We start from the raw sequence: 13,136 nt of genomic DNA, 5'->3' as shown, positions 1-13,136 counted from the left end.
CTTGTAGTTGATAGGCTCTCTCTGTCTTTGTTCTCTGTGTGTGAGGTCCTTTTTATCTTATTTTGTCAAATGAATTAGTTGGCTTATAGTCAAGGTAGATTAAGTGGCTGCTCCTACAAAAAAAAATATATATATTCCTGTTTAGAAGAGTAGAAGGAGATTAGTGAGGGGGAAGCAAATTTCCAATTAATACCTCTGCTGCCCTCTACTGTGCACATTGTAAAACTCTCCTTTACAGAAAATTTTCTTTATATTATTCTTATGTATCAAGAGCCTCATTGTCAGTGACTCTGCCAACTCAAATAGAAAAAAAAATCCACTGCTACTTTATTATTTTTGTAATATGTAAATTCTGTTTTCTACACAAAAATCCATATTCCTAAGTAGATTACATCATCTGAATATTTTCAGTGTTAGCAAGGAAATAAGAATAAAAATTCTTGCTATAGGTAGATTTTATATGGGCCAGAGGAGAAGTAAATGCTTATGAAAGGGGATCAGAAAGCTGCAAAACCTTTACTGTCAACTTACTACTAGTTTTATGATAATTCTTGTCTTAAATAATAAAATAGCAGTATCTTTGTTACAGGATATGTCTAAATAAAAAAGGGAACCCTTAGAAAACCAAAGGAACGTCATACAGAAATTTGGTCTAGTTGAATATTGTTTTTAGTTCATGGTAATTAGTCTGTATTGCCTCTGACATTTTTATCTGAATAGTTGATGACTGGTATGATATAAAGACCTGATCTAGAAAGAAAAATAGTAGCTCAAAGTGTTTACAGTTATTTAATTAAGTCTCTTCAACTTCCTGTTCAGTACCTACATCGTATACCTACTTTTTCTAACTTATTCAAGGTCATTCAATTGAGTGAACAGCTGGGAAAAGGACTCAAAAACTCTGGTTCTGAGGAATTGAATAAGATGCAGTGCAAATTTCCCTGGAATTTGATTCTCTATTTTCAATGTAATGGATGCTTTCTGTTTGCTAGTTTAGAAGTTGCAGTATGTATTTCAGACCTCAGTGCCTACAAAACCACTTCTTGTTTTTCTCAAAAAAAAAGTTAATATTGGATAAATAACAGTTTGCTTCTAAAACCCAACACTGTTTATTTATCTCATAATGTAACCTTGGGAATTCATACTCATCACCAGACATTTGTCTATCTTTCCATCGGTACTATTCATTTCAATTGGCACAGGTCAGGCAGTGATAGCCAGCCAAATGGTACGTTACCATTTATATTGTCATTTGTTATTAATATTACCCCAAAGCTGTGTTAAAAGAGCATTCTTAAAGGTTGTAGCCAAGCACTTAAAAGTTAGGCAATGCCTGAATTTGGCCCCTTCATGAGCTGCTTTTGATTACACAATCACATTTTTTTCTCAGGACCCTTGCTTCATTCAGTGCACAGGATGGAGTCTGCTCACATAAGGAACAACTCTTCACTTGTAAGAGAAGACTTGGTCTTGCAGTCATAATCCATTTTCCTTGGTATTTCAGTAAAAAAGAGAGGGGGAGGTTTTTCAGTTAGTTGCAGTAAGTCTGGAAAGATGTGACTTGATCCACATATGCATCTACAAGCTAAAAGTGTTATCTTTAGGTATTTGATTGATCACCACATGTTTTGAGCAGTCTCTTTGGTACCCTTTGAAATAGCAGTGAGAAGAATGTCTCTCAGCATCATATTCCTTTCAATGGCACTGGCCTCTTGTGCACTTCAGTAATAATACCTGATGTATAGCTTAGTACCCAGAACTCAAGCAGCAACAGTTGGACTCTCCAGGACACGGAATATACCTGCATGTGTTGGTGCTCCTCACTCGCAACCTGCAGCCCCTTGCACTCCCCCAGCCCTGCTGGTGGGGTCCCCCAGATGCCAGGACTACAGGACCAGAGCCGGGGTCTGCAGCCCTCTGCTGCCCCCCAGCAGTGCTTGAGCCCCAGCTGTTGCCTGGAAGGCAGCAGCTGCTACTGCTAGAGCGGAGCGTGAAGCCTAGACCTCTGCCCACCCATCAGCAGTGCCTGCGCCCACGCTGCCATAGCAAGGTACCCCCTGCCTGCCCAGCAGCAGTGGTGGCACAGAGTTGTGCCCCCCACTGCTGCCAGGCAAGCAGAGGTGCCTCCCTCACCAGGAGTGCGTGACACCATTTTTATCATTGTAACCCCAAATGAGGTTGTGACTGCAATACTGGGAACCACTGCTCTATTAGGTTTTTGGGGGTGGAGAGGGAGGTTCCTGCGACATGAACAGTGCCTCCTGGTACTGTCTCTCAGGGAACAGGCAAGAGAGCTACAGGAGGTAGTGAGGCTCCAAAGCATCCTCTGCCATGAGGAGTTCATTGATTCGAGGTTGAAGGAAACCTCCGGGACTGCGGAGGAAGAACTGTCAGAGGCGGCTCTAGAGAAGAAAGGGAACATGGACACCTAGGCTCTTATCTGAGGGATAAAATCAGACACTGCTTTTTAAATTTAACCCTCATTGCTGTCAGCATGTGAAATATAAATAAGAAAATAAGGTTGAGAAACATAGGATTATATTTTTAAGCCCTTTGAACACAACAGTGTGTCAAAGAGAACATTTTAAAGAAACAGGGAAATGTCAAACATTTTGCTTTTCCACAAATACAGGGACATGACAACAGTCCAACAGACTGGAACTTAAAGCTGCAAGTATGCTCAATGGCTTTTAGCTTTTGTATTAAGTTTTAAATTTAAGTACTGACTGCCCTCTTGTGGAAGGATGCTGTCTTTTACCAACCCACAGGAGCTAGAAGTGGAGAAATCCCATACAAGGGCAGAATGTCCTGCTATTTCCCAGATGGAGGATCAGATATTAAACTGATACTGCACATGATAGCTAAGGAAGTCATAAGATTATAAAAAGCACCATGAGGGTGGTTTATGTTTTATAAATATTATGTAAAAATGTGCACTGAGGGCATCGTTATGAATGTGAAGGCGTACTCTGTGTTCTGGTTTTGGAATGTCATGGATATCCCAGGATTTCCAACATCCCTTCCTTCAAAATAAGATATTGCTCCTTTCTATGCCAGCTAACATGTATCCCAGTCTCCACTGGCTTAGGAAGTGACAGATCAAACAGAGGACTCAGCTTGAGCTATGTTGTATAGTTGTGTGGAGCAGAAACTACTGAGATGGAGGCAGTGGAACAGAGCCAGTCCTCTTCCTCTCCCTGCTCCCCACAACCCCGCAAACAAACAAGCCATGCACCGAATCACAAAAAAGTCAGGTGTGATCTAATTTTTTGCAAGGCAGTTATTCCTCAGCGTGGGGACTAATGTGGATGTTTGTGAACAAATACATGAACATTAATTTTTTTTCCCAGAAATTAATTCCAGGCGTAAATAATGACACCATGACACGGTGGCCTGGATGACCACAAATATTTTATGAATAATCAATAGCAAGTAGTCAAAGTGAACAGGTCACAAATAATGCTGATTAAATATTAGATCAAATGATATTTGCTAGTACTGTTGGATAACAAATTCATTAGTGGCAAAAAAGAGATGATTTGCTAACTAAATAAAAAAACATTTGCAACAAATGTGAGTCATTGCTAAGATTTTGGCCAGCTAAAGTAGCGGTCACTGGCTGGCTGCTTAGGTAATATTTTTTTTAAATAAAGTGTAGTGTAGAACGTATGCAGACTGATAAGTCAAGTATTAGGAAATAGAGAGTTGAATTTAAAAGCTGATAAGTCAAGTATTGATAAATCAAGGTTTATAAAAAGCTTCTTTCATTGAATTAGAGTACAGCAAACCTTTTAGCTTCAAACCAGCCCTATATGCACATGGTGTTTTAGATACAAGTGCCTGTAAGCTAGTTTTCTAGAAGTTTTGTTCAGAACCAAGATGGAAAATGTCTGTCATAAGTCTTGAAAATCCAAGTCTTCATATACACGTGGACTGAACATAAATAAATGGCTTTTGCAAAAAAAAAAATGTGTAACAAGGAAAATGGGTTTAGAAATAAAAATAAATAGTTAATTTACCTGACTAGCTGGTACAATCCTACCTCCACTTTCTGCAGTTCAATTTGTTCTTGTTCACTGTTAGCTGCAGAATATCACTGGCTTTCAAGGAGAATTTGACAGTAATAAAATAATTATTGAAGGTCAGCTTTGATATGGAGGCAGGTACCTGGAAAGTAGTAACAGTGTCCATTATGCTAGATTACAGACAGGAGTGTAATGACATTTAAAGAAGTGCTGCTGGCCATAGAGCTAAGCGTGCTATGCTTAACTGCTTTCTCACTGTTTCTGATAAGAATGATCCTATAAACAGTGATTTAATACCCCAGATATTGTCATTTTCAGCTCCATGCAGCAGTGCCAGAAACAAAGTCTGATAGTGGGGAATTGGAGCAGGAGACCCTTAAGACCAAATTGCAGCATTTGTGTATCAGCTGGAGCAAAGCAGTGTGGGGTATTGTGGGAAGGGCAATGTCCTGTTCCCTTCCCTGCAGCCCAGTGCACAGAAGGATTGTGCCATCCAGGTGAACCAGACTTTAGCATAAACTGCAGCATCAGTTATGATGGATAACATGCTTCCCCCCTGCCATCCACTTTGTGGGCAGGAGAGTCTCTTGAATTCCAGCCTTGCAACTGTGACAAACCCTTGTGTGGCGCATATAGGAGAGACCACCATTGCCTACCTTGCAGCATGGCTCTGGCACACAGCAAGCCAGCACAGGACTTGGGTAAAGATCAGGGCTAGAGTATTATTTACTGCTGTTCACTTCCCCGTCTGCACTGGAATTATCCCAACTGTACACCTGGAGAGCCTGCCACAGTGGCAGTTGGAGGGCTCCTCCTTGATTATGGATGGGGAAGTTTTTTTCTGTTTTCTCCTTCACTTCCCAAATGTCTTCAAGTGGGCTGGTTGGCTGAGATGTAGTAATATGTGCTTGTAAGCTCTCTTAGCTCAGTAGCATCATGCAATAGAGAGGCCCTGTGTAAGGCAGTTCCTTTTGTTCTTCTCACTGTGCTGCGACTGACAAAGTGAACGTTACAGCTAAGTCTGAATTTAATGGAAATTCTCACGCGTGGTGGGCTCAGCAGTACACTTAGTTTGAACTCTGTAGTTCATAAAGTCAGTGTTTTTTCACTAATCTTTAAATTCCTGTTGCATTCTAGGAATAATATAGAAACCCTTTGTGAGCCAACAAAATAGCTTTTAAATTCAACTCTCTATTTCAGATTATAGAAGGACTCTGGGAGTGATGGCATACTGAGGGCTGACCTGTCCTAGGGAAAGCCTGTTAGCTACACTGAGCAAAAAAGGGAGGGAAAACTGGGGAGGGAGATGCCCAGCTCTGCATCAAGACATGGTGGAGCTGTAAATCTTTCTGGAGCCAAGCGGTGATTCCAGGGTTTAGAGTGAGGGAGGTGAGAGAAGAGAATTAGTGCATTCACACACCGCTTTGATTCCTTCTTTCAAAAATTAAACCAACCTGTCTTGCAGGGACAGCCACATTTCTATGCTTTTCTATCCAGACAGAGCTGAGGGAGTCAGTTTGCTTCATACCTCGTTATTCATAGAATCAATGAGTCGGGGACCTAGACAGATCATCTAGTCTGACCCCTGCCATGGGCAGGAAGGAGCACTGGGGGTGGCAGGGCTCATAAGACCCCAGCCAGGTGACTATCCAGTCTCCTCTTGAAGATCTCCAGGGAAGGTGAGAGCACCACCTCTCTGGGAAGCCTATTCCAGGCTCTGGCCACCCTTACAGTAAAGTTGGTCTTCCTAATATCTAACCTAAACCTATCCTCCCTCAGCTTCTGGCCATTGTTCCTGGTGACTCCAAGGGGGGCCCTGGTGAACAGACTTTCCCCGAGTCCCTGCTGGTGGCCCCTCAAAAGGTTGTAGGCAGCCACAAGATCCCCCCTCAGTCTCCTGTTGTGGAGACTGAAGAGATTCAGGTCCCTCAGCCTCTCCTCATAGGGCTGGCCACGGAGGCCCTCAACCATATGAGTGGCCTCCTTTGGACCCTCTCAAGGTTCTCCACGTCCCTCTTGAAGTGCGGCGCCCAGAACTGGTCACAGTACTCCAGCTGCGGCCTGACCAGTGCCACATAGAGGGGGAGCAAGACCTCTCCGGACCTGTTAGTGATGCCCCTGTTGATGCATGACAGGTGTGGTTGGCTCTGCCTATTGCTTGGTCGCATTGGCACCTCATATTCATCCTGGAGTCAATCCTGACTCCAAGATCCCTCTCTGCCTCTGTGCTGCTGAGAGGGTCAGCCCCTAACCTATAACCATAATGCTGGTTCCCTCTCCCCAGGTGCAGCACCCTGCACTTGTCCTTGTTGAACCACATCCTGTTCAGATCCGCCCACTTCTCTAACCTATCCAGGTCTGCCTGGATGTGGTCCCTGCCTGCCGGTGGATTCACTTTACCCCACAGCTTGGTGTCATCAGCGAACTTGAACAGGGTGCTCTCCACACCCTCGTCCAGGTCGCTAATGAAGATGTAGAACAGCACCGGCCCAAGGAGTGAGCCCTGGGGGACTCTGCTGCCCACGCCCTCCCAGGTCAACATCGACCCGTCCACCACCACCCTCTGGGTTCGCCCCTGGAGCCAGTTTGCCACCCATGTGACCCTGCATTTGTCAGTGCTGCAGTCCCTCAGCTTGCCCACCAGATTTGGGTGGGACACTGTGTCGAAGGCCTTCTGGAAGTCCAAGAAGATGACATGGACTTCCTCCTTCCCATCTAAGCTCTTTGCTACCTGGTCATAGAAAGAGACTAGGTTAGTCAGGCAGGATCGGCCTTGCACGAATCCATGCTGGTTACCCCTCAACCTCACTTCCCCTCCAGGGCTCTCACAAATGTCGCACTGGATAATTTTTTCAAAGTCCTTCCCCAGGATAGAAGTGAGGCTGACTGGTCTGTAGTTGCCAGGCTCTTCCTTCCTCCCCTTCTTGAAAATAGGGACCACATTGGCCCTTTTCCAGTCCTCAGGGACTTGGCCCGAGCACCAGGAGTCCTCGAACAGCCGTGCCAATGGCTCTGCAATGACACCAGCCAATTCCCTCAGCACCCACGGATGAAGGTCATTCGGGCCTGCCGATTTGGACACATCTAAGCTCTCCAGGTAATCCTTAACTAGGTCTGAACTAACAGTCAGGGGACTCGGATCCTTTCTGGGCCTCTCTACGCTGTCACCCGAGAGCACCCCATTGTCAGCAGACAGGAACACGGAGGCAAAGAACTTGTTGAAGAGTTCTGCCTTCTCTCACGTGTCTGTCACCAACTGCCCTGCCCTGCCCAGTAGGGGTCCAATGTTACCCCGAGACTTCTTCTTGCTACCTATATACTTGAAGAAGGACTTTTTGTTATCCTTAATCCCAGAAGCTAATCCAAGCTCCAGTGCTGCTTTAGCCTTCCTCACCTCCCTACAAGCTCGGGTCAGAGAGGTGTACTCCTCCTTTGTCCCTGCCCCCTGCTTCCACCACCAGTACGCTTTTTTCTTTGCCCTCAGGCCAGCCTGGATATCCATGCTCAGGCATGAAGATTTCTTGGACCCTTTTCCTGCCTTCCTGCGCAGAGGAATTACATCCTGCTGTGCCCCAAGGATAGCCTCCTTGAGGAAGGACCACCTTTCCTGGAGAATAGTCAAAGCTACCTTATTAGCTACTTGATTCCTGTTAACCTCTTCACTCCATAGATATTAACAACTCTTGATCTTCTCTTAATCTCTCTTTTCTTCTACAATTTTCCTGTCTGGAGGAGTCATGGTGGGAAGGAGGAAGAAGAGTTACATCCCTGCTCCAACCTGCCATGTGGTCATGTTTGGGAGGGCTTCTGAGAGGAATGGACTCCCAGTGGCCATGAAGAGCTGGATGGGAGTGGTGGGGTGTCACAAGCACCAAGGGCCTTTTGTGGGGAATGGGAGCTGGTAGGGTAGAGGGATTTGGGCACTATGGGGGTGGGATATGTGAGGGGCACATGGGCTTTGGGGTTGAGGAGGGCAGTGTGAATGAAATAAGATGTGAAAGGGGGTTGGGAGCAAGAAGGATTGTGAGTGAAGGGGGCTGCGGTGAAATTTGGGTACTCAGAAGGGGAGTGGAGGGCTTGGTAAAGGTATTGATCAGGGTTGGGAGCTGGGATTTGATGGGAATGGGTCTGTGTAATGGATTCCTGGGGCAGGGAGGAAGCAGGGTAGGACTTAGTGGGGTGTAAGGGGATGGTGTGGCCTACTGGGGCTTGAGGCACAGTGAGTTGGGGCTGAGTATGCGGGGATATGTGGGGTAATGGGGGCAAAGTGGATTTAAGAGGACAGGGGCAGTAAGAGGGGCCATGGAGGACCCACATGGTGGCATACAAGTTATAGTTCTGTCCATGACCGGGCTTGGGGTTCCCCTCCCCCTTTGGCCCCTGGTGGACTTCCCCACCCTGGAGCTAGCAGTCAGTCCCCACCTCCCAAACAGCTATATGCATTTTTGGTGAGATATTAAACTGAATAATATAGCCCTAATCCCCTAGTGTATTAGTAAAGTTTCTAGTTTGTTTTTTTTAACTGGAGAAAAATATGTACCATATTATATATGATGATGCGCCTTTTCAAAATCCTAGATCCACCCATGGACCCAACCAGCCTGTGGAAACAGTATTCATTTTAGGGATGTTTCCAAAAGAAAACCAATGGAACTGTCAGACTTTTAAAAAAAATACTACTTTTGACAAGTGTGTTTCACATCAAAAATATCTGAGAGGCTTTTGTGGTAGCATTTGATAGTATAACATCACTCAAGTCTGTTGCATTTTCATGTCTTCACCACCATGGAATTCACCTTTGGCACAAACTGGCAGTTTAATATGATGCTTATCAAAGGGGAAACTGCAGCCCAGTACTCAGATAAGCAGATGTAAAGTCAATGTTTCTCTGAATTATTGGGTTGGTTTTTTTTATCAGTGAAGTTAAGAGTTTGTACTGAAAAAGTACAGATTTTTCTTTTTAATTAAATTTTAAGCACTTGCAGAATTTCTCCATGGAGGAGAGCATAAAGAAATAAGATGTGATGATGACTGCATATTGTACTGTTTTATCTGATTGACATAATGCAAAACATCCTATGATTGGGTACTGATCAGCTCAGTAGCAAAAATCCATAGGTGTAATTGGTTCTCCTACTCTTCTGACTAGCTACTTTATCACCCATTTCAAAATTGCTTCTCTCCCTGCACTGTTTGATGAATAAATGTCTTGGGCATTAAAAATGTTTTGAACATGGCAAGTATGAGAAAAAATACAATGTGCAACTTTATAAACATGACAACTTTGATACTTTACAATAGAGCAAACTAATAAACTCACGTAAGAAAATTTTGACATAGAAATGCATATAATTGAAACCATCTTCTTTTAATGCCATTCCGTGTCAAGTATTTCATCTCTCTGACCTCATTAGGTGTTCCTAGACATTAGATACAGTGTTACTAAACAGTTTTAACTTTAAAGCTCTTCTGATTAATGATTAGTTCAACTGAGGTTTAACTGTGCAGGATTAACTAGATTTAAAAATGGCAAAATGCCATTGTAGCATTAATGCCAGACTTTAATGAGAAGCAGAAGTAAACCCCAAGGACCCTTATGATTTAATAAGGGACCACAGTCATGTTCTCATCTTAATTCCCTGTCAGATTTTAAGAATAACTATTTTCCTTATCAGCTAATGAAGACTATGCTGCATGGTCTAATACTTGAGAAGATAGTCTATGATTTTAAGATTAACTATATGTTGTATCATCCTAAATTGTTTCCTCCTGACCAGATCCTTTAAATAAATGTTATCATCAGATGGGGAAAACGTGTCATATCTTTTTATTATGCTGGCCTGTTTTTATAAACCAGATGAAAGCAAAACAAGATTATATGGAGAAACACTTCTTCACAGTGAAAGAACATGCTGCCTGTGTAGTGAAGCCATGTTTTCCTTCCTTTTTTTTGTATTGCTAATGTCACTATTTTTTATAAAGTCAAGTTTTTACATGAATTTTTGTGCTCTTAAAAGATGCTAAATGGGCAGATCTAGAGATTTAAATCAATACATTTTCCATGGACTATGTACAGCATTAAATGTTACCTCAGACGGAATTCAGAAGTTCCCCAAGGCCTTGATCCTTCAAAACCTTATGCACTTGCACATTAGGCTCATGTGTAAGGCCCTGGTTCAAGAAAACATCCCTTTTCAAGACAGCACTTAGGCATCTACTTAAACTTAGATAAAAGATGAACATAGATAAAAAGATGAAAAATCAGTACATTTTCATTTATCCAAGATAAACCAAAAAAGGTTTATCCAAGGATAAGGATAGGGTTAACTGAAATATTTAGATAATTTCAAAGTATTCGTTTGATTTCAGTTTTATAACATTTATTTTTCTCTAAGTCATCTGAGATTGAAAAAATGTTTTGTTTTCTGAACTGAGAAAATGAAAATGTATTTTAAAAAGTCAAAAGAGGATATTTTAAGAATTTCATATTTTCATTATTTTGAATTAGGACATTTGCTGGAAGTTTCCTATTCCTGAAGAGAGTCTTACTTTCAGGGATGCAGCATTTTCCAGTGAAAAAGGTTTTGTCACAACATTCATGGTGGGATCCATTTATGATAGTGTTATGTTGATATTTGTGTCCTGGCAGCTGCACTGTGGGAATGAATTAGATCACAAGTCTTGTCTTTTTGTCCTTAGAGATTTTCGATATTTTAAAGCAGTATGTAGTATGGAGCTACAGTATTGGATGAAGAAATGTAACTGTGTTTTTGTTTCTTTACAGTAATATATTGTGCGTTTGCAAGTAAGGGAAAGTTAGGTATAATGTATTCATTAGCCATAACAGAAATTCTGAATTGAGGCCTCAATTCTGCCAAGTCTCTCGGGTACTTGCACGGCTTTTGCCTCCATTAGTAATTACAGTGACGTCAAGTTCTGTATATAAGCATGCCTACTCAGACCAGCAAAGTTATGCATATGCTTTAGTGCTCAGCAGTCATAGACCATCTTTCCAGAAGCACAACAACAAAAATTTGTTTTTCCCATTACTGGCATTAGCAGGTAACTATCACATGAATGCTCCCAGTGCTCATTTTGAAAGCCCTCAAGTTGTCTGACCACCTTCTGGAATACTTTTTGCAGCACTTCAAAAGTACAAAATCATCCTTTCCTTGGCAATCGGTTCATGATTGGTTTTGTTTTGTTTTCCAATTAGGACGAAGGACAACAAAAATGAAGGACAAGAGAAAGAAGAAAAAGAATTTAATGGAAAGGGCTCAGAAGCAACATAGCATCTTTCTAGCTACAGACAGAACAAGCCAGTAAAGACTTAAGGGATTTTCTATATGTATTTTCTTTGCAAAGTGCACAAAAGCTGCTATATGCTCCTGCACACAGATGCACTGTGGTTCAGCTGCTTTGACAGTATTGGTTGCAAATAACTTGTGAAAAATGTCCACAAGCTTGTTTGTGTTATTTATACTTTTTTTTTGTTTTTGAACATGAAGGGCAGGAGCACACTGAGTTGAATCAGTGGAAGTGGTGCCGAAGTTTATCAAAGACTTTGAGTTCAGTGCCTCAGAGATGGAAATGGCCAATATGTCGACAAGGAACTGTAGCAGGAAAGACATCTACAAATCACCATTAGATAATGAACTTGTGCATATTTATAAACAAAAGAGGGGGTCTTGGAGGTGTAGGTACTATTGCATTTATGGCCTTTGTTTCTTGTATTTGTACATTTCAAGAGTAAAATGTATACAACTACCTGCTTAGTGTTAATGTGCATTGTTCATACCACCTGTTACATTCAACACTTGTATAATAAAGCTGCTATAAGATGATATATCACAGGAGTTACTGCTTAGTGTTCCAGGAGCACAGTTGACCCCATCTGTACATATTATTCTGTCTGCATACAAATAAACTTATTTACTGTAAATTAATGCTTGCTTTTTGTGTGAAACATTATTACATGTTTAAATGTATATCATATTAGTTTCAGTAATTCATAAACGTAGTTCAGTATATGCTTTCTTCCTGTTTTAAAAGCTTCTACATGTTTATCAGCAGCTTCAGTTTTGTTTATAATGTCTAAAGCACTCTCAGATGAACTAGCATGCATTGATCTTCAGAACCGATAGCATCACATTTGGAATGTACATTCCTATATCTTTAATAAAACACAAGTCTTTTCGTGTCTATTGTAATCTACCTTGACTCTGAACTGAAATATTGCTTCTGTTTCTCACAGAAAGATATCTGACCTTTATGATGAACCAGGGCGATGGTGGATGCTCAGTGTTATCCACATTTAGAGAGAAATGCATAACTCTCCTCATACCCTGAAAAGTAATATATCATCATCACTTCTTAAAACAATTACTTCAAAATCCTCTCCTCACTTGTTAGCAAAAGGGGCCTTTACTATAAGAGGTAAACCTCGCACTAAAAATTAGTCTTAAGGTGCAGTAGACATCAGTTCTTTTCCTGGCACTGCCAGGAAAAAATTAGGAATTTCAGCAAGTTTCATCCTTGCTTTAAATGTATTCTATTAATTCTTGCATACCCCATACAAAAGGAGAAATCACAGAAATCATACGGGATATTTTAGCAGTCTGGAATTATTGGACCTGTATTCTAAGCAATTACTTTTAAATGTCTGCTTGGAAGAGCAGACTAAAGTAGCTGTCTGCTGTCACTTGTGAATGCTTCCTCTGCCCCCCCTCCCCAGCCCCCTCTGCCCCCCCAAAAAAAGAAAGAAAAAGAAAAGCTAAGACTTTTCCATCTACTACAAGAGACATACAATGGTAAGTCATGTATGAATATCATATGAAATTAAACTTCTTATTGATTTTACTTTAATTCTGAAGTTCTCTAGTTCGTTCTTCAGTATTGACCTACAGCCAAGTATATACTGTACCCCAGGGGCAAGCAAAATACAGCCCACAGGCTGGATTCAGCCCTCCAGACCATTCTATCTTGCCCACGGGGCACCTAAAAAATTTAGAAAATTAATATTTATTTGCCCTGGCAGCCTGTCAAAGCTGACAAGAGACAGGGGCAGTAGGACCCAGGGGGAACCTCAGCAGGACTGAACAACCTAGCTCT

At 41.9% G+C, this 13,136-nt stretch overlaps 1 protein-coding gene across 4 annotated transcripts in view; it reads left to right on the top strand.

Annotated features, from left to right (window-relative positions):
• Window positions 1-12,225, top strand: part of RSPO2 (R-spondin 2) — a 193,023-nt gene extending 180,798 nt beyond the window's left edge. For 2 of the 4 annotated variants that reach the window (XM_090040503.1, XM_090040505.1), the window contains one exon: window positions 11,534-12,225. In XM_090040503.1, the coding sequence (XP_089896629.1) occupies window positions 11,534-11,673 (140 nt within the window). In that variant the 3' untranslated portion in view covers window positions 11,674-12,225. Of the gene's footprint in view, window positions 1-11,241 lie in introns of all 4 variants that reach the window. The other 2 variants (XM_090040504.1, XM_090040506.1) reach the window with 1 other exon arrangement.
• Window positions 12,226-13,136: the final 911 nt, after the last annotated feature.

The sequence above is a fragment of the Crocodylus siamensis genome, chromosome 3 (assembly GCF_052110815.1).
Source record: "Crocodylus siamensis isolate JL-2025a chromosome 3, ASM5211081v1, whole genome shotgun sequence".
NCBI lineage: Eukaryota > Metazoa > Chordata > Crocodylia > Crocodylidae > Crocodylus > Crocodylus siamensis.
Note: the sequence above shows the minus strand (reverse complement) of the source record. Positions and strands in the feature narration are given on the sequence as shown.